General features: G+C 37.7%; 1 protein-coding gene across 1 annotated transcript in view; it reads right to left on the minus strand.

Annotated features, from left to right (window-relative positions):
* XPR1 (xenotropic and polytropic retrovirus receptor 1) overlaps nucleotides 1–22,535 on the minus strand; it is a 270,301-nt gene that overhangs the window by 212,121 nt on the left and 35,645 nt on the right. The window contains exon 2 of the mRNA XM_003410859.4: nucleotides 3,536–3,587. Coding sequence (XP_003410907.1) covers nucleotides 3,536–3,587 — 52 coding nt within the window. The remainder of the gene's footprint in view (nucleotides 1–3,535; nucleotides 3,588–22,535) is intronic.

Raw genomic sequence — 22,535 nt, forward strand, 5'->3', positions numbered from 1 at the left:
CCCTTTAACAAAAGTGGAGAAATATGAGAAAGCTACTTTATTACAAACCATCTTAAGTAACACATCAATAAAAATGTTTTTAAATTGTAATTATGAAGTTATAGCCATTTAACATATTTAAAGAATAATACAGCTATTATCTAAATTAAGTTGAATACACATTTTTTAAATAAATGTCCTCTAGCTACTATACATGGAAACCCTGGTGGCATAGAGGTTAAGTGCTACGGCTGCTAACCAAGAGGTCGGCAGTTGGAATCCACCAGGCGCTCCTTGGAAACTATGGGGCAGTTTTACTCTGTCCTATAGGGTCACTATGAGTCGGAATTGACTCGACAGCAGCGGGCAGCAGGAGATACTATACATAGGAAAAAAATATTCCCTTGTATTAATAAGAGTCCCTAGTTGGAGGCTCAAATCTACCCAGAGGTGCCTCAGAAGCAGGGCTTTGAACCAGTTCATTCCAGTTTGAACCTCTGCATGTCTAACAAGTTTCCAGGCAAAGCTAATGCTGTTGGTTAGTGACCAATTCTAAGAACCACTAGTAGAGCGGTGGTTCTCAAAAGTTATTATACATTAAGAATCACCTGTGGGTCTTGTTAAAATGTGGATTCTGGGTCAGTATATGTGGAAATACACATTCTCAGCAGGGGTTCAAACCTGACCAAATCACTTCAGGAAGCCCTGCTCAGAAGAGAGGACTGGTGATCTAATTTTAAAAAACCAGCCATTGAACACCCTATGAAACACAGTTCTACTCCAACACAGATCAGGTTGCCGTGAGTCAGAATCAACTCGAGGGGCAACTGGTTTCCATGTTAATAAGATAACGAAACTATCAATAAATTTAAGAAGCCTGTAAACCTACTGGCTAATTATTACGCAAAAGAAGGATAGCATTAACCATAATGATCTAAAATTATTTAATTAAAATTTATGGCAGGGATTCTGACTTTGGCTATATATTAGAATCATCTAGGGAGATTATGTTTAGGGAGATTATAAAAATACCAATGCCTGGGCTCCACTTCCAAATTCTATTTTTGTGGTCTGAGATGAGGACCAAATAACAGTATTTATAAAAATGACTCTCAGGTGAATTTAATGTGCAGCCAGATTCCCTGGGTGGCACAAAGTTAAGCTCACCACTACTAGCCAAAAGGTTGGTGGCTCGAACCCACTCAGAGGCTCCTTGGCAGACAGACTTGACAATTTGCTTCCGAAAGGTCACAGCCTTGAAAACCCTATGGAACGGTTCTACTCCACACACAGGGAGTCACCAGGAGTCAGAATTGACTCGACAGCAACTAATAACAACAATTTATGGTATACTCAAGTTTTAAGATGAGAAAGAAAGTTGCCCTTTGGCACCAAAGATTTTATGTCTACTAAAACTTAAGGCATAAGAAAAATGGAGAAGGAAAAGAGAGAAAGACAGCATTCAAAAAACTAATCTAGGTCTATGTAACAGTTTTTTTTTTCTTTGTAACATGTTAAAAGTTAAAAATCCTATCTTGGACTTCGTTGATAAATCTGTACATGCTATATTATTTTATAGATAACTGTTAACAAAAGCCAAGAAATACAAATTCAATAAATCTTTTAGCAAACATAAAGGAATAGAGATATCCTTACCATTTAAATCTAGCACCATACAAAAGACAGCAAATTAACACAGAACCACAATGCAAATGAGACACAATTACAAGCCCTTTAATATTTTTTTCTAATATCAATACACATAGAATAATATCTCCTTAAGCCACTTTCCAACACCTTCAATTCTCCAATGATTCAAAAGAGAAAAATTCACGTTTAACAAGACAAAACTACATAGCCTTGTGGTCTGTTTACACAACTACAGAAAGAAAGAACAAGTGCAGAATATTTCCCATATGAAAGCAGCACGTGCTCCTGCATGACCACCCTCTACAATAGAGTCCAAAAAAGTTCATATTTCTGGGCAATGAGATAAACAAAAAGCTCTTATTTGTCATTTTTAGCATGTTTCAAAGGATTCAATTTTAATAAGACTCTGAAGTAAAATCACTAAATTGAAACTAACAAACAAAGAATTCAGTTTTTCTCCAGTAATAGCAGAAAGAGAATGAAAAAAATTACAAGGAACATGCACCAGCATGTAGTGGATGACTAGAGATTACCATAACTTTCAAAGTATCTCAGACTGTCTTTGTTATAAACCAGATGGTAAAACTCAAAAGAAAAAGAAAAAATTAAAGATAAGTAGTCCCACCTTGAGAATAAAATTAAAAGAACCAATATTCAGGCAAGTTACACACAGCAGGAAATCAGTTTAAATTGTATGTAATCTCATTTTTCTTACATTCTTAAATTATTTTGAGGAGGTACTCTTCAGAACACATAAAATAAGAAATGATTAACCTAATAAAGAATTAAACATTTTGATAAATCTTAAGTGTCCTAGGATTAAATATTAGAGAATTAAATATATTACAGTCCAAAATTCAATCACATTATAAAACCAATTAATATCAAAGTGTTAATACCCTGGTCAAAAAAGGAAAGGGACAAAATTCTTGGACATTGGGAGGAAGCATATTTTGAATTCAAAACGGTTAGAGATGAAAGACAAGTATTTCTACGTCACTAGAGAGAATGATACTTTTAATTACAAACCTAGTTTGGTGTTTCATAAATATATAATCACTATACACTATATAGAATATTCCTGGCTTATATTTTTCATTCCTCTCTCCTGAGAAAACCTGATGTGAAATTTTAAAAGAATATCCAGCCACACAAGGAACATTAACTTAAGAAATAGCTGTTGAATTAAGCTTCTAATTATTTACTAACATGAGAACTCCTACAACTTTAACTTACCAAAAGTTAAACCCATAAAAAATGAACTGGTGAGCAGAAGTTGAGGTAACAGAAAAGGAAGGATCAATAAAGACAATTGAGGAGGTAACCACTGCCATCAAGTCAGTCATTTTATGACTGCCAAACTGTGCACATGCATACATACACATGCTTGTATAAACATATACACACACAACCAGAGTAAACATGCTCTACTAACTAGTTCCACTCTAAAGGCATTATGTCATGTCTACAGATAAAAAGGAAAAACTGTGTTGCCCAGACTTATTAAGAACTAAGAATTCACTGAAGAACAGATAAATGGATGGATGGATGGACAGACAAGCGAACAGATAGACAGACAGACAGGCAGATAGATATAAAAATATATTGGAAGAAAGAGAGGATGCATGACACAGATTAGAACCTTGACTCTAAGCCAATATCTGGATTCACGGTCCTAAGGTGACAAAAGGGTATTTATTGTAAGAGATCCATCATAGGGTAAATATGAGCTAGACAAAAGAAAAATTTTGATCAAAGTATAAAATAATCACAATATATATTATCAAAAGCAAAAATATCTATGTAATAGGGAAGGTTATCAAATTAGTTTTATACCTTACAGTTTAAAATATCTTTCCCAGAAAGAGATATTATGTGACTGAACGTAGGGGCAAATGCATCTTACCTTCCACAGAAGGTGCCTGGTCCTGAGCTGAATACAGCATATCTTTGAAAGCCTATTAAACAGAAAAAAAAAAAAAAAAAAAAGAAGCACATTAAAACATGAGTAATCTTTATATTGAAGCCATCTAAAGTTAAACAATTACTTTTATTTCAGTATTCAGATAATGATGACATATGATTCCCTAAATTGAGAATTTATGAAACAGTTCAACCACCTTTAATAGTTGAAGTCCAAATACTATACTTTCACATCAATCTACCAGTGTTGTCCAATCTTTAAAATCAGAGGAAGAGTGCACATATTACATCTAATTTATATAATTTAATAAAAATTAAAGAGCACTTAGGAAAGAACAAAAAATCATCTAAGAAATGATAAAGTCTTTTTTTAAATTGTACTTTAGCAGGTTTACAGGGCAAATTAGTTTCTCATTAAACAATTAATACATATATTGTTTTATGACATTGGCTGCCATCCCCACAACATGTAAGCACTCTCCACTTCTCAAATTTGGGTTCCCCTTTACCAGCTTTCCTGTCCCCTTCTGCCTTCCTGTCCTTGCACCTGGGCCAGTGTGCTCATTTAGCCTCATTTTATTTTACGGGCCTGTCTAATCTTCTGCTGAAGGGTGAAACTCAGGAGTGACTTCAGGGCTGAGTTAAAAAGGTATCCAGGGGCCATACTCTCAGGTTTCTCCAGTCTTTGTCAGACCAGTAAGTCTGGTCTTTTTCTGTGAGTTTGAATTGTGTTCTACATTCTTCTCTGTCCAGGATCCTCTATTGTGATCCCTGTCATAGCAGTCTGTGGAAGTAGCCAGGCACGATCTAGTTGTGCTGTACTCTGTCTGGTGAAGGCTGTGGTAATTGTGGTCCATTAGTCCTTTGAACTATTCTTTGTCTTTGGTGTTCTTCATTCTGCCTTGGTCCAGATGGAGTGGAAACAGTAGATTATCTTAGATGGCCACTCACAAGCTTTTAAGACCCCAGACACCACTCACCAAAGTAGGACGTAGAGCATTTTCTTTATAAACTATATTATGCCAACTGAGCTAGATGTCCCCCAAGACCATGGTCCCCGGCCCTCAGCCTAGTAATTCGGTCCCTCAGGGTATCTGCATGGATCTATTAAGCCTCCATGACTTTGTCCTAGTCAAACTGTGCCAGTATTGTGTACTGTCTTACCCTTCACCGAAGTTACCACTTATCCATTGTCTCGTTAGTGTTTTTCCATCCCCACCCCTCCTGTCCCTAGAAACCATCAAAGATTGTTTCTTTCTGCGTGTCAGCCTTTTCATGAGTTTTCATAATAGTGGTCTCAAACGGTATTTGTCCTTTTGTGATTGGCTTATTTCACTTAGCATAATGCCCTCCAGATTCATCATCGTTCTTTATTGTTGCATAGTATTCCACTGTGTTTATATACCTTGGTTTGTTTATCCACTCATCTGCTGATGGGCACTTACACTGTTTCCATCTTTTTGCTATTGTGAATAATGCTGCAATGAACATGGGGCATGCATCTATCTATTCCTATGACAGTTCTTATTTCTCTAGGATATATTCCTAGGAGTGGGATTGCAGGATCATATGGTATTTCTATTTCTAGCTTTTTGGGGAAGTGCCACATCATTTTCCAAAATGGTTGTACCATTTTACATTCCCACCAGAAGTGCTAGAGAGTTCCAATCTCCTGGAAACTTCTCTAACATCTGTTATTTTCTGTTTTTTTAATTCATGCCAGTAACGATGAGGTGAGATAGTATCTCATCGTAGTTTTGATTTGTATTTCTCAAATCCCTAGTAATCGTGAGCATTTCCTCATGTGTCTGTTAGCTGCCTGAATATCTTCTTTGGTGAAGTGTCTGTTCATTTGTTCATATCCTTTGCCCATGGATTATTTGTCTTTTTGTAGTAGAGGTGTTGGATTTTCCTACAGATTTTAGAGATTAGATCTTCGTCGGATCTGTCATAGCCAAAAATTTTCTCCCAGTCTGTAGGTTGTCTTTTTACTTTTTTAGGAAAGTATTTTGATGAACATCAGTGTTTAATTTTTAGAAGCTTCCAGTTATCTAGCTTATCTTCTGGTGTTAGTTTATTAACAGTTATTGTTTGTATCATATTTATGCTGTGTATTAAAGCCTCTAGTATTGGCCCTGTTTTTTCTTCTATGATCTTTAGAGTTTTTGGTTTTATATTTAGGTCTTTGATCCATTCTGAATTAGTTTTTGTATATGGTGTGAGGTATGGGTCCTGTCTCACTTTTTTACAGATGGACAGCCAGTTTTGCCAGCATCATTTGTTAAAAAGACTCTCTTTTACCCATTTAACGGACTTTGGGCCTTTGTCAAAGATCAAGTGACCATAGGTAGATCGATTTACATCTGGGTTCTCAATTCTGTTCCATTGGTCAATGTGTCTGTCTTTGTACCAGTACCAGGCTGTTTTGATTACTGTAGCTGTACAGTAGGTTCTGAGGTCAGGTAGTGCGAATCCTCCTACTTTATGCTTCTTCTACAATAGTGCTTTACTTATCTGGGCCCTCTTTCCTTTCCATATAAAGTTAATGATTAGTTTTTCCATCTTGTTAAAGAATACTCTTGGTACTTGGATTGGGATTGCATTGTATTTGTAGATTGTTTTGGGTCCACCCACTGCCACTGAGATTGTTTTGTGTAGAATTAACATTTTCACAACATTGAGTGTACCTATCTATGTGCATGGTATGTTTTTTCATTTATGTAGGTCTCATTTGGTTTCTTGCAATAGTGTTCTGCTTTCTTTGTATAGGCCTTTTACAACCCTGGTTAGATTTATTCCTAAGTATTTTATTTTTTTCAGGGGCTATTATAAATGGTATTGCTTTCCTGATTTCCTTTTCGCAGTTCTCTTTACTGGTGTATAGGAATCCTACTGATTTTAGTATGCTGATCTTGTATCCTGCTACTCTGCTGAATCTATTAGTTCCAGTTTTCTTGGGCAGTCCTTTGGGTTCTCTCTGTATAGTACCGTATCATCTGCAAACAAGGATAGTTTTACTTTTTCCTTACTAATTTGGATGTCCTTTATTTCTTTTTCTCACCTTATTGCTCCAGCTAGGACTTCCAGGAGAGAGTTAAATAGGAGTGGTGATAAAGCACATCCTTGTCTTGTTCCTGTTCTCAGGGGGAATGTTTTCAGCCTCTCTCCATTAAGAATGATGTTGGCCGTTGCTTTTGTTACATTGAGGAATTTCCCTTCTATATTTATTTTATTGAGAGTTTTTATTAGGAATGGGTGTTGGATGTTATCGATGCCTTTTCTGCATTGATTGAGATGATCATGTGATTATTTTGTTTATATGGTAGATTACGTTGACTGATTTTCTAATATTGAACCATCCTTGCATACTTGGTATGAATACTACTTGGTCATGGTATTGTTAGGATGCTGAATTCCATTGGCTAGAATTTTGTTGAGAATTTTTGCATTTATATTCTAGAAAAATATTGGTCTGTAATTTTCTTTTTTTTACAGTGGCTTTGCCTGGTTTTGGTATCAGGTTTATGCTGGCTTCATAGAATGAATTTGGAAGTATCCCTTCCTTTTCTACGTCCTGAAATAGTTTGAGTAGTACTGGTGCAAGCTCTTCTCTGAATGTTTGGTAGAATTCTCGAGTGAAGCCATCTGGGCCAGAGCTTTTTTTTTTTGTTGGGAGTTTTTTTTTTTTTTTTTTATTACCCTTTCAATCACTTCTCTCGTTATAGGTCTATTCAGATTTTTTACCTCAGTTTATTAGTTTGGGTAGGTAGTATGTTTCTAGGATTTGTCCATTTCTTCTAGGTTTTCAAATTTGTTGGAGTACAGTTTTTAATAAAACCATTAAAACCAAACCCACTGCTGTCGAGTCAATTCTGACTCACAGCAACCCTATAGGACAGAGTAGAATGGCCCCATAGGGTTTCCAAGGAGTGCTTGGTGGACTCGAACCACCGACCTTTTGGTTAGCAGGCGAACTCTTAACCACTACACCACCAGGGTTTCCAAACACTGTTTTTAATAGTACTCTGTTACGATCCTTTCTATTTCAGTTGGCTCTGCTGTAATGTCCCCCATTTCATTTCTTATTTCAGTTATTTGCATCGTTCTGTTTTTCTTTTGTCAACTTGGCCAGTGGTTTGTCAATTTTATTGATCCTTTCAAAGAACCAACGTTTGGTTCTGCTGAATCTTTCTACTGTTTTTCTATTCTCTATTTCATTTACTTCTGCTCTTACCGTTATTATTTCTTTTCTTCTTGCCACTGTGTGCTTCTTTTGTTGTTCTCTTTCTATTTGTTTGAGTTGTGTAGCCAATGTTGTCATTTTGTCCCTTTCTTCTTTTGTGATGTGGGCATCTATTGCCCTAAACTAACCTCTGAGCACTGCCTTTGCGTGTCCCAAAGGTTTTAGTATGACGTGTTTTCATTCTCACTTGATTCTAGGAGTTTTTTTTATTCCCTCTGATTTCTTCTATTACCCAGTGGTTTTTAAACAGGATGTTATTCAGTTTCATGTATCTGATTTTTTTCCTGCTCTTCCTGTTATTAATTTCCACTTTAATGGAGGTAAATGCTTTGTATTATCTCAATATTCTGGATTTTGTTGAGAGTTGCTTTGTGGCCTAAGGTGTGGTCTATTCTGGAGACTGTCCCATGAGTGTTCGAAAAGAATGTGTACTTTGCTGCTGTTGGTCGAGTGTTCTATGTACGTTTACGAGATCAAGTTGGTTGTGTTGTTTAGATCTTCTGTATCTTTGTTGAGCTTCTTTCTAGATGTTCTGTCCTTTACCAAGAGTGGTGTGTCAATGTCTCCTACTATTATTGTGGAACTGTCAATTTCTCTTTTCAGTGCTATCAGAGTTTGTCTTACGTATTTTGGACCCCTGTCGTCGGGTGCGTAGATATCTATCATGTTCCCATGGTGGACTGTCCCTTTAATCATTATAAAATGTCCTTCCTTGTCTTTTATGGTGGATTTTGTCTTAAGGTCTATTTTATCTGAGATTACTATTCCCACTCCTATTCCTTCTGGTTGCTGTTGATTTTTTTTCCAACCTTCGATTTCTTTGTTTCTAAGGTGTGTCTTTGTAGAGAGCATATTAATAGATCCTATTTTTTTTTTAATACATTCTGTCACTGTCTCTTCATGGGTGCATTTAAGCCGTTTATATTGTGTATTATTGATTGATAGGTGTTAGTCTATTGCTGTCATTTTGTAGTGCCTTTTTTTTTGTGGTGCTGATGTTTTCTCTGTTCCTCTTACTCTGCTATGCTGAATTCCTTTTGTTTGTAGGTTTTTTGTTTCCTTCATTTGTGTAGATTTTGTGTTTACTGAGACTTTGTTTTTCTTCATTTTGATGAATGGGTTTGTTAACCTTGGTGTTTACCTTGAAATTCACCCCATCTTCCTAAGTTTAAGCCAGTCTTTTATTACTTCATATTGCCTTGACTTCCTCTCCATTTGAAAGTTCTATACCTACACCATTTATTCCCTCTTTTATTGTTCTCACATTGTTGTCATTTACAGACTGACCTCTCTAGTTCCCTGTTGTAAATCTTGTAGTTTTATTTTATCCTTGAGCGTTCATTACCTAGGTTGGTATCTGGCTGATGCTGTCTTATGTACCAGGTTCAGGTTTTTCCTGAATGTTGTTGGTTCTCTAACTGAAGGACTTCCTTCAATAATTCTTGTAACTTTGGCTTGGTTTTTACATATTTCCTTAATTTCTGTTTATCTGGAAATGTCCTACTCTTGCCATCATATTTGAGCGAGAGTTTTGCATGATATATTATTCTCGGTTGGCAGATTTTTATTTCAAAATTTTGTATATGACATCCCATTGCCTTCTTGCCTTCATGGTTTCTGCTGAGTAATCAGAGCTTAGTCCCATTGTTTCCCCTTTGTACCGGGCTTTTCGTTTTTCTCAAGCTGATCTCAGGATTCTTTGTTTTTGGTTTTAGTGAGTGTGGTTATGATAAGTCTTGATGATTTTCTTTTAGGGTCTGGCCTATATGGGGTTCACTGACCTTGGGTGGTCAGCTTTTCTTCTTTCATGATATTAGGGACATTTTCTGTCAGCAAATCTTCAAAGTTTCTCTCTGTGTTTTCCATTTTCTCCCTGTTCTGGAATTATGATCACACGCTAATTTTTGCTTTTGCTTGTATCCTACATCGTTCTCAGGGTTTCTTCATTTTTTTCTTCATTCTTTTCTGTGATTTTTCCTCAAACAAAATGGTATCCAAGGATTTGTCTTCAATTTCACTGATTCTGTCTTCCACTGTTTCAAACTTGCTCCTAAAACCATCTATCACACTGTCCACTTCTGAAATCTTGTTATCTTGAATTTCTGATTGTTGTTTTTGTATTATTTCTAGTGAATTCATTTTGATATTTTGTTCACGTATTATTTTCCTGAATTCTTCCATTGCTTGTCTGTGTTTTCCGATTTTGTATTTTCTATGATTTTGACTATTTTTTTTCCTTATCTTTGTCTGCATTTTCCTTCATCTCTTGGAGAACCCTGAATATTAGGGTTTTGAATTCTCTATCAGGTAGTTCCCGTGCCTTTTCTTCTATTGGAAAGCCATCTGGTATTTTATTTTGGTCACTTTCTGGAGTCATCCTACCCTGTTTTTTAATATTTTTTGATATTGTCTGCTGTCTCTGGGACATTCAAGAATTATTTTCTTTGTTTAAAGATTGTAGACCTGTTTATTTCATCCTGCTTTTTTGTTTTATTTGGTTATGTTTCAGCAGGTGGGCTGGGCGTGTTCTGTTGCTTGCTCACCTGTGGGCACGATACTTCTGACTACCTTGTCTAGGTGGGCAGGACTGGTCACTCAGTTGCGGTGCCACAGGGTGGGTCCAGCAGGGTAGAAGGGTGGGGATGGGTAGTTTCAGGCATGAACTGGGGCCAATGTGGCGGGGCTGGGGCGCAGTGCCAGGCAGGGTCCAGGGGACAGTGTCAGTGCTGCTCTGGGGGTGCAGCTCTTTGTGCACGGTGCAGATAGGCAGTAGCAAAGGGAGAGGATGTGATGTACGGAGCTAAGTGGGTGAGTAAAAGAAGAGAGAGAAGCAAAAAAAGGAAACAAAAAAATTAAGGAAAAAAGTAAATAAGATGGCAGCGTGGTAGGATTCGGTGGGTGGAGGCAGGGCAGACCCAGCAAGGCCATGTGCCAGTGGCTCTCTAGCTGAGTGGTGTGGCTCGGCATGTCAAGAAGCATCGTGGGCAGCACACGGGGCTAAGTGGGCAGGAGAAAGGAAAGAGGGAAAGAGAGAGAATACAAAATAAAAAAGAAATAAAAAATAACAACAACAAAATGTGGTGGTGGAGGAGCTAGCCATTGAGAGTGGGGCAGAAATGGGGTACCAGTGAGCTGATGTCTCTCTCTCCAGGCAGCACTGCACAGCCATTACAAAGGGGCAGAGGCAGTGCAGGGCTTGGGTGGTAGGGAGAAGGAAAAGGGGAAAGATAAACAAAAACAGCCTGCCAAGAAGGTGGGGGTGGGCAGCACATGGGGCTAGGTGGGGGGAGAAAGGAAAGAAAGGAAGGGAGAGAGAAGAAACAATAACAACAAAAAGATAAAAAATCAACAAAAAATAAAAACAAACAATAAGTAAATAACACTGAGGGAGCCAGCTGATGGTGTAGGCGGCACACACAAACCCCAGGAAGCTGTGCGCTGTGATCCTTCAGCTAAACAGTGCAGCATGGCCCCTTGAGAACAGGTGGGGGCCAAGCACAGGGTTGGATGGGTGGGAAGATGGAAAGCAGAGAGAGAGAAGAAACAGAGACAAAGGAAAAAAAAAAAAAGAACAAAGCAAATAAACCAACCAACCAAACAAACAAAAAATGGCACTGAAGGGGCCGGCCTGTGGGGATAAGGCAAACCTGGGCAGCAGTGAGCTGGTGTCTCTCCAGTTGAGTGACTGTAGCCCACTGCAAAGCGGCAGAGGCCGAACACAGGGAAAAAAGGTGGGGGATGGGAAAGCACATGTCCCTGGTTACCAAATGCTCTGTCTCCTGTTGGCAGCTCCGTGAAGTTGTCTCTCCATGCTACCTGTCTTCGTTCCTTCGTGGCTATAGTCCAAAATGGCGAATCCATGCTGTGTTAGCTGGTAGGGGACCTCCACTCCATAGCTCTCCTTGCTCTCTCTTATTCCATTTTGTGTTTGATCGAGTTCTTTATTACTTCATTTGATGCTTAGGATTCCAGGACTGACCTTTATATCTAGCTTTTTGGGTTTTTGCTGCAGAGGGACAGCATGGTGCTTCAGTCTATAAAGCCCTGTTGGCTCCACCTCCTCATAAAGTCTCCTGACTAAGAGAAAGTAGTGAAAGAATTTGAGAAAAAAATGTCCTAGAGGAATACACAGAAACATTCCATACGAAAATATGAAGAACTAGATATAAATACTTTCAAATGGAACTCTGAAAAGTCCTGCATAAGAAGAGTTCAGGGCTATGAAGACACCACACAGATTAGTCAACAATCATATTTAGATTATTTGGATGATTGCAGTTTGGCCTCTCGAATAACTGATTGGGAGCCACAAATGGGAAGGATTTCTCCACATTCATCAAAACAGCAGCATCAATTAAGTGGAATAGGCCCCTGAGCTGAAGAGCTAGTCATAATCTTAGCTGACTCTATCCAGTTCCATAGCTTCAAAGCTTCAAATACCATCTGAACACTGGTGATGTGCAAGTTGGGCTAAATCAGAGTTCCTCAACCTTCGTATGGCTGACATTTTGAGCTGCATAATTCTTTGCTGTGGGGGCTGTTCTGTGCATTACAGGATTTTCAGGACTATTCCTGGCATCTGAAGACTGACCAGATACCAGAAGCACCCCCCCCCACACACACACGAAGATATGGACAACCAAAACATTCCCAGACATTGCCAAGTACCCCCTGGAGAGCAAAATCATCCCTCTCAAGAGCTACTGGCCTAGAGTCATTCAAACTAAAAAAAGGAAGAAGAAATTAATAAACCTCCAGGGTAACCCATCCTTTTTAAAAAGAGTATTCAAATCTAGTAAATTATATTCTACTGACATAAATTTACTATTTACTTTGGATTAGTGACCAACCTATTAGTTCCATGACTAACTAAGCCTGATAATACACACTAAAAAGATTTCCAAGGAAAATTAAAAATCTATGCATTTCTGTTAATGAGTATTTATATTTTAATCCATGTTTTATTAAAAAAAATTTATAGGAAAATTATGTATATATCACATTTTCATATCAGACATGCTTAAATCTAAAAATAAGAAATAGAATTATAATTCATTGTTTATATAAAATGAGATAATACAATAATGTAGTATTTTTGGAAAAGCTTTATTAGTTGGCCACAGCTGTTCTAAAATTACATTTGAACCTCAGCATCATGTTTACTGAGTATTACTTCTCAAACTTATTTGCGTATAAAAAGTCCTAGGAGAATATAACATTAGTGTAGAACCTGTTCTGAGAAAAATGTATATACACTCAATATTTTCTTTACTTATCAGGTATCTCAGGAACCACTAACTTCCAAACGAAAAAAAAAGTTAGTCCAGAAGATCTTATACATGCAGATTCTAGTTGGAGACTTTATTTTAGTTCACAGATTAGAGTTTTATATTAAAGACCTATACAGAACAAACTAGTTTCTCATCAAACAGTTAGTACACACATTGTTCTATGATACTAGTTAACAACCCCGCCACATGTCAACACTCTCCCTTCTCAACCCTGGGCTCCCTGTTACCAGCTTTCCTGTTCCCTCCAGCTTTCCAGTTCCTGTCACAGGGCTGGCGCACCCCTTTTGTCTTGTTTTGTTCCATGGGCCTGTCCGATCTTTGAAGGGTGAACCTCAGGAGTGACCTCATTACTGAGCTCAAACGGTGTCTGGGGGCCATACTCTCAGGGTTTCTCCAGTCTGTCAGGTCGGCAAGTCTGGTCTTTCTTTCTGAGTTAGAATTTTGTTCTACATTTTTCTCCAGCTCTGTCTGGGACCCTCTATTGTGATCCCTGTCAAAACAGTCAGTGGAGACAGCCAGGCACCATCTCATTGTACTGTGCTCAGTTAAAAAAATAAAAATAAAATCTGAAATGAATCTAAGGAAAAATTTTTTTTTAAGTCCTATACAAGTATAGAGTGGTGGTTATGTTTCCCTGGTAGGATTATTTAAACAGGGTAAATGTATAGAAGATTGCTGAAAGCAAAGTAAATGTCTAGAAGAAAAACATAGTAGGAAAATTAAGGAAAAAACAAATCCAGCTAGGGAGGAGTTAAGACTCTATCATGGGAGCAGGTAATACAAGAGACTCAAATATCTGAATGAAGTTCTATTCCTGGGGTATGTGCTGTTGTTGTTGTTAGCTGCCATCCAGTCAATTCTGCCTCAAGGCGATCCCATGTGTGTTAGAGTAGAACTGTGCTCCACAGGGTTTTCAAGGCTGTGACCTTTCAGAAGCAGATCACCAAGCTTGTTTATGAGGCACCTCTGGGTGGGTTCAAACTGCCAACCTTTAGGCTAGTAGTCGAGAGCTTAACCATTTGCACCACATGTACCAAAATTAAACGATGCTAACTGGAGCCAAAAGGAGCCCTGGTGGCGTAGTAGTTAAAGTGCTTGGCTGCTAACTGAAAGGTAGGCAGTCTGAACCCACCAGCTGCTCTGCAGGAGAAAGATGTGGCAGTCTTCACCTGTAAAAGAATTACAGCCTTGGAAACCCTATGGGGCAGTTGTACTCTGTCCCGTAGAGTCACTGTGAGTCGGAATCAACTCAATGGCAATGGGTTTGGGTTTTTGGGGCAGGGGGAGGGGTTAACAGGAACCAAATATACATCAGTGCCTACCAAAGTGGCTTGTACACAGTAAAAAAAAAAAAAAGTAGGAACTCAATAAATTAGTCTTTTAATTCAAAAGGGGTTCTTCTCTGGAGAAAACTACTTTAAAGATGATTAACAAAAGAGGTAAAATAGAATCTCTGAGATGTAATAAAAATGAATTAAATTTCCAAAAAGAATGCTTACAAAATTAAGTTTTAAAAACATGAACCAAGATTTTATTTTTAAAAACAAGATGATAATCTTCACTCTGATTATAAAATTGAATCATTTAAATCAAAACAACTCTCAGTGAAATTATATTTTGCTTCTTAACTACTTCAGTTTTCCTCTGCATAAATGATTCATATGTTTCTTATAGTAAGTGTCTAGAGAATTCCATACATAAGATACCATTATATGCCTGTGACTACAGAATAGCACACAATTGGGAAGGGGGGGAGGCCCTACAGGGTATTGTCTGTATTAGTACCTATGGAATGTTTGTCTATATGTTACCCAGAGCACATCCAAATTCAAAGAATTTCCTTAATTAATGCCATTTTACTTGAAGAAAATCCAATAATTTATATAAAACTCTAAATCTGTATGATAAATTAATCAATATGTATTCACATGCATTACAAAATTTTTTCTTTAATTTCCAAAGAATTCAAGGCAGTCCTTCATATCAGCATTTTCATTAATCAGGGTTAAATTATTTTCGTTGTGATTTTATTGAAATATATATAAACATAAGCTAGGACAAAATTCCTAATATTTATTATAATTCATAATAGTAAAATCTTAAAAACAATCCAAACAGACCTACAAAACCAATACTATTCAACCAACAACATTAACAGGGCAAGAAAATACACACTGTTTTGCTGAAACAAAATCTCAAAGTTTTGTAACAAGACTGTTAGCAGTACTGACTGCCAATATACATGTTATTTGGAACATGGAATGCCTATCTATTACTTTGTGTCAGATGTGATGTAATTCTAGTACTTGTCTCTACTGTGAGGCAGCACAACAGTGTGCTTAAGAGCTACAGGTAGCTATGAGTCAGAATAGACTTAACAGCAATGAGTAAGAGCTATAGAGTAAGACAATGTATATGAAAATCAACTCTACCACTTGGCTGGTAATATACCTTGGGCAAATTAACTTCTCTGTATTTCAGTTCCTTCATCTGTAAAACAGGAATAGTAAAAGAACATACCTCACAAGTCTGTTGTGAGGATTTAAAACTCTAACATAGATTCTTATAACCTATTAATTATGATTCATGATTATACATGAAGAGTACTTAGAACAGAACCTAGAACACTGAAAATGCTCAATAAATGTTAGCAAACAGAATGTAAACTACCACAAAACTAACTTCATACATTGGGGTATGACATCATTTGGCCCTTTACTGGGTATGAACACATCATTTATGCATTAGATATGCCTCAATTCCTATTAGGTTATCACAAAGTAGTATAGTACTACCTGGAACCAACATGCCCAAACAAGTATAAACATAGGCACTGCAGTCTCCAGGTATTACTAGCTTATAAAGTGGTAGTCTAGATGATCCAGAATATGCTATTATATTTTTAGATGATTACTGATATGAAAACACAGTATTTCTAATTCTCATAGGAAACCTGCAGACACCTAAGAAAATATATGCAAATATCAGTTTGAGTATACTTTAAATAACAAGGTGCCTAAATTATATATCTGTTATATGAAATAGGTTATAGTTCGAACTTAACATACATTTTCAATGACAACACCAATACGAATTGTTTTATGTTGCTAATTTTTAATAACCCACAGTAGATTATCTCTAATCTCTTTTCCAACACATAGACAGGACTCACAGACCATATAAAGGGAATCAGAAGCTAGAAAAACTGTTTTCCTATCAGCTCACCACTAGCCTCATATATAACATACCATAAACATTATCACCCCCAGCACTAAAATATCTAACCTATGGTGTTCTCAGGAAACCCTGGTGGCGTAGTGGTTAAGTGCTATGGCTGCTAACCAAGAGGTCAGCAGTTTGAATCTGCCACGCGCTCCCTGGAGACCCTATGGGGCAGTTCTACTCTGCCCTATAGGGTCGCTATGAGTTGGAATCAACTTGACGGCAGTGGGTTTGGTTTTCGTTTATGGTGTTTTCATTTGCTTCAGCATTCATTCAAAATCAGTACCCTGCACGCTGCACGCTAACTACTGGATAAACAGACAATAAAATAAACAGCATTTAAAGAGGATGGGCAAAGAGCACTTGTTCTCATAAATCTTTAAAGGAGGCATAACCCCTGTTAACAGTGTTAAATAGTTGGGTAAAATTTCCATCAGATGCTTTTTTAAAAAACATTTTATTGTGCTGTAGGTGAAGGTTTACAGAGCAAATTAGTTTCCCGTTCAATAATTTATAATACAAATTGTTCTATGACACTGGCTGCAATCCCCACAATCTGTCAGCACTCTACCCTTTACCACTCTGAGTTCCCCGTTTCCATTTGTCTGATTTTCCTGCTCTTTCTGCCATCTCATCTTTGCTTTTGAGCAGATGTTGCCTTCTTGGTCTCATATAAATTATTTTTCTAAGGAGCACTTTGCTCCTGGGTGTTACCGTTTATTTTACAGGCGCTCGCGTACAGTGGTTAAAGCACTCGGCCGCTAACCAAGAGATCGGTAGTTCCAGCCCACCAGCCACTCTACAAGAGAAAGATGTGGCAGTCTGCTCCCATAAAGATTTACAGCCTTGGAAGTCCTATGGGGCAGTTCTACTCTGTCCTATAGGGTTGCTATGAGTCAAATCAACTCAACAGCAGTGGGTTTTGGTTTGGGGCCTGTTATTTGGATGAAAGGTGATCTCTGGGAATGGCTTCATTTTCAAGGTAGAAAGGTGTCTAAGGGCCACAGTCTCGGGGTGGGGGGGTTCCCACCAGCTTCTACAGTATCAGTAAGTCGATCAGATACTTTTTTTTTTTAAACAAAATTTCCAAATGGAACTCTTGAATAACAAAATTTAGATATATTCCTAAAAATACACACATTATTTGCTGACCTATAAAAAAAAAAAATAGCACCCCAGAAACAGTCTCTAATTATCTCTTTTTCAGTTTCCACTTCCTTTTTGTTTCCCTTTTTAATTTTTTTCGCCAGAAATACTGGATAGTCTGTGAATAATTTGCAAGTCAGTTATACCTGACCCGGTTTCTCTGTCTCATCATTTGGAAATCAGTAATGTTTTCTTGATACTAAAATATACAGGACAGTTCTGTAAATCAAGTTATAAACCTCAAAACAGGACAAGTAGCATTCTCGTGTGTCATGTACAAAATCATCCTCCTAAATAATCTTCGTTTCTACCCCCAAATAGAAACCAACTAACCTAGATTTTATTTTTGTTGATAGAAATAATCTATACAGACAATACAAACCCTTACACAGATCCTTATAATCTATTAAAATTTACAATTAATGCACTCTTGTACACACTTAGAGTTCCTGGATGGTGCAAACCTTAAGTTCTCAACTACTAGCTGAAAGGCTGGCAGTCCAAATCCAACCAGAGGTGCCTCAGAAGACAGGCCTGGTGATCTTCTGAAAAGTCATAGTCTTGAAAAGCCTATGTAGCAGCTCTATTCTACACAAAAAGGGTCACCATACCTACAGTGGAAGCCCTGGTGGCGTAGTAGTTAAGTGCTACAGCTGCTAACCAAAGGGTCGGCAGTTCAAATCTACCAGGCGCTCCTTGGAAACTCTATGGGGCAGTTCTACTCTGCCTTATAGGGTCACTATGAGTCGGAATCGACTCGACAGCACTGGGTTTGGTTTTTTTGGTTATACCTGCAGTATATTAGAAACATTATGCACAACTCAAAATATTCACGGAATTTAAAAGTATCCCTTCAGTAGGAGGTAATTCAATATGTAAAATGTAATATTTAATTATTATTATTAAATTAAATCAAATGTATATTAAATTTTAGAATAAGTGTTTCCTAAATAAATAATAGGAGGAGCTAATTTGGAGTAAAAAAAAAAAAAAAATTGGAGTATGTAGTGTTATATTCACATTTATAAATTTCTGCACTAACAGACTCTGACATCCACTGACATGGCTTTTACTATTCCCATATGGATATCTCCCCAATCTATATCCATTGCCACGTGTCTGCTAACACAAACTCAAAATACCCAAAATTCAATTCATTTTCTTCCCGAAGTCTGCTTTTCTTATGTTCTTTATCTCTGGGAACAAAACAAGAATGCCATCGCCAGTATCTAAATCACACAGATTCACAATGTCAGTCACCTGTGTCACCTGTGTCTAATTATTGAGGATCTACTATGTTTTTTTACTATGTGCCAGGCACCTTCTAGGCATCTATGATACATCAGTCAGGAAAACAAAAATCTCCACCCTAGTGGAGTTAACATGGTTCCATTCCCTTTTCACCCTGCATTAGGTGGCCTCCTTCAGTCAACTCCACTACCACCTCTTCTGCATTGATTCTGTCATATCCTCTTACAGTCACTATACTTTTACATAAATTATTTAACAGACTTTTAGCTGGTTTACCCACCTATGGATTTTTTACCTCTCTAAAATATTAGGGCATCAGGATTGGAGGAAGACTCATTAACAACCTGCATTATGCAGATGATACAACTTTGCTTGCTGATAGTGAAAAGGACTTGAAACACTTACTAATGAAGGTCAGAGACCATTAGCCTTCAGTATGACTTACACCTCAACCTAAAGAAAAAAAAAAAATCCTCATAACTGATCAATGAGCAACATGATGATAAATGGAGATAAGACTGAAGTTGTCAAGGACTTCATTTTACTTGGATCCACAATCAACAGCCATGGAAGCAGCAGTCAAGAAATCAAACAACGCTTTGCATTGGGTAAATCTGCTGCAAATGACCTCTTTAACGTGTTGAAAAGCAGGGATGTCACCTTGAAGACAAAGGTGCGCCTGACCCAAGTCATGGTATTTTCAATCGCATCATACACATGTGAAAGCTGGACAATGAATAAGGAAGAACGAAGAAGAATTGACACCTTTGAATTGTGGTGTTGGCAAAGAATATTGAACAAATCTGTCTTGTAAGAAGTACAACCAGAAATGTTCCTTAGAAGGAAGGATGGCAAGACTGCATCTTACATACTTTAGACATGTTATCAGAAAGGATCAGTCCCTGGAGATGGACATCATGCTTGGCAGAGTACAGGGTCAGCGGAAAAGAGGAAGACCCTCAATGAGGTGGATTGACACAGTGGCTGCAACAATGGGCTCAAGCATAACAAGGATTTTAAGGATGGTGCAAGACCAGGCAGTGTTTTGTTCTGTTGTGCGCAGGGTCACTTTGAGTCAGAATCAACTCAACGGCACCCAACAACAACAACAACAAAACATTTTACAAACTGCTGCCAAATCAATATTCCCAAAGCATCAGTCCAATTCACCCGCTCAGAAACCTGCAAAGATCTTCCAATGGCCACAAAATGTGTGTATACTTATCTGCTGGCCTTAAGGTACTCACAGTGGTCCAACCTGCCTTGCCAGGTTTATATTCCAAACTGTGGAAAAACACTTTTGTTTTCACAATGTGACCCTCAAGCCAAACTGAATTACTTATTACTCACTTTAGGGGACTCGATATTTCTTCCATCTTTGCCTTTGCTTACATCTATTACCTCCACCTGGGATCTCCTCCACCCCTAATTTTTAAATCTCCAAATCTTAATCATACTCCAAAGTTGTAATCAAATTTAACTTCATCTTTTCCCCTGATTCCTCCAGCCTGAAGTTATCTCTCCCTTCTTTGAAATCCTGTAACGCTGTACTCTATTTGAAACACAGTACTTAATATTTCCACTTTATGTTTTAATTATTTATCTGTGTCACTTGTTCCCTGTTTGACTGTAAGGGCAGGGTTTTAGCCACCTTGCTTATATAGTACCTTGTATATAAGAGGCACATCATAAATATTTCTAGAAGTTACTATGTTTTATTCATTCAGTGGACATTACTGGATGTCTACTCTGTGCATTATGCTTAGGCTCTAAAGAAATAAGGAAAACACAGACATGTCAATAGATAAATCACAATACAATGTGTTATCTACTAAAACAAAGGAATGAACAAAGCAAAATGAGGGCCTAAACTAAGGTAGTAACAGTGAAAAAGGAAAGTCGGTGCAAGATGGGAGACAGGAGAAATATCAAGAAGCAAAATAGAAATATCAGGCAAACAACTAAACATGAGCTAAGGAAACTAAAGATCTCTGAGATTTTGAGCCTAGATTAAAATAGGATGATTAGTGATACTATATCCACGGCTGGAAAAACATCAAACAAAGGCTTGGGCAAAAGAAAGTGAAGAATTTGGGTTTCAACAAACCACCTTGGGTATCCACAGGACAACTAAGATGGTCTGCGGACTGATGAAAATAGAGATCTATAATTTGGAAGACGGATCAGAGCTAGAAATGAAGACACTAAAATCATCTACATAAAGGTAATTTGAAACTGCCTAGGCTCTATGTAAGGATCCCTGGTGGCACAGGTTAAGCATCTGGCTGCTAACCAAAAGGTCAGTGGTTCAAACCCACCAGCTGCTCCACAGGAAAAACATGTGGCAGTCTGCTTCCATAAAGATTACAGCCTAGGAAATCTATGGGGAAGTTCTACTCTGTCCTATAGGGTCACTATGAGTCGGAATCAACTTGACAGCACACAGCAGGCTATGGGTGAATGAAATCTCTCAGAAAGTGAGAAATGGGCCAAGGACAGATTCTCTCTTTCAGAATACAAAGAATCAGAGAGAGAGAGAAAAAAAAAAAATCAGAGAGGACAGTAAGGAAAAATTGGGCATATACACTATCCAGAAAAGTAAAAGGAGCATTTCAAAAAGTAAGGGATATTCAATCTTATCAAAAGCTGCTTAGAAATCAAGGAGAAAGAAAACTTAGAATAGGCAATTAGCACTAAGGATCAGGGGCGTACTGGTGATCTTCAAGAAAAGTAGTTTGAGTAGAACTATGGGGCAGAAGCTAGATTAGGTTAGGTTGAAAGTACACATGGGAGCTAAGGATTGATAGTCACAAATACTGACCAACAATAAAAGTTAAGTTACATTTACTGAATGCCTACACTGTCAGATACTGCTCTGAGTACTTTAAACACACTACTTTAACAAGGTCTCACAATTCTGAGGTAAATATGATTTCCCTTTTGAAAAATTTACGAAAATTGAAGACTCAGAAAGGTTATTAAATATCTTTTCCAAATGTCTGGCTCATTCTATAATGCATGCTTTTCTGAGAAAGAGACAAGAAACAGCCCATTATTTCGGGGTGATATTTACCTCTTTTGTTGTATTCTCAATTTTCTAATACTCTCCATTGCATTTACGAAACTGTTCTAAGCCGTTAGATTTTTATATCAGGTGCGAAATGAACCCCAATGAGTCTTGTTTTCTGGTAGTGATGCTCTGGTGTAGTCCCCTCCCATACAGAAAAGGGCTGACCTGTATAACCAATAGGATATTACAGAAATGACAGTGTGTGACTTCCGAGGCTAGTCATAAAAGACATTGCAGCTTTCATCTTGCTCTACCTTGGATCACCCACTGTGGGGGAAGCCAGTTATGAAAGAATTCAAGCAGCCCTGTAGAAAGGTCCAGAGGAAAGGCCTAAGGAACTGAGGCCTCCTGACAAAAGCTAGCACAAATTTGCCATCCATGTGAGTGAGCCATCCAGGAATCAGATCCTCTAGTCCCAGCCAAGCCTTGAGATGACTGCAGCCCTGGCTGACAACTTGTTTGCAGCCTCACAAAACACCCTGAGCCAGAACTACCCAGTTGTTCCCAAATTCTTGACACACAGAAACTGTGTGAAATAAAAAATGTTTATTATTGTCTAAGCCACTAAGTTTTGGGGTAATTTGTTAAACGGCAATAGATAACTAATGCATCAGGCTAGATTTGAAAAACATTTTTATATCACAAGAATCACATGTTATTAAATCATAAGCAACATCTCTGGCTTGCCCTGGTCAAAGTAACTAAAAATTTTACTTCTATAAAGATAATAAATTATGGGGGAAAATTTGACAATTTCATG

This window comes from Loxodonta africana, chromosome 25 (genome assembly GCF_030014295.1).
Source record: "Loxodonta africana isolate mLoxAfr1 chromosome 25, mLoxAfr1.hap2, whole genome shotgun sequence".
In the NCBI taxonomy this organism is placed as follows: Eukaryota; Metazoa; Chordata; class Mammalia; order Proboscidea; family Elephantidae; genus Loxodonta; species Loxodonta africana.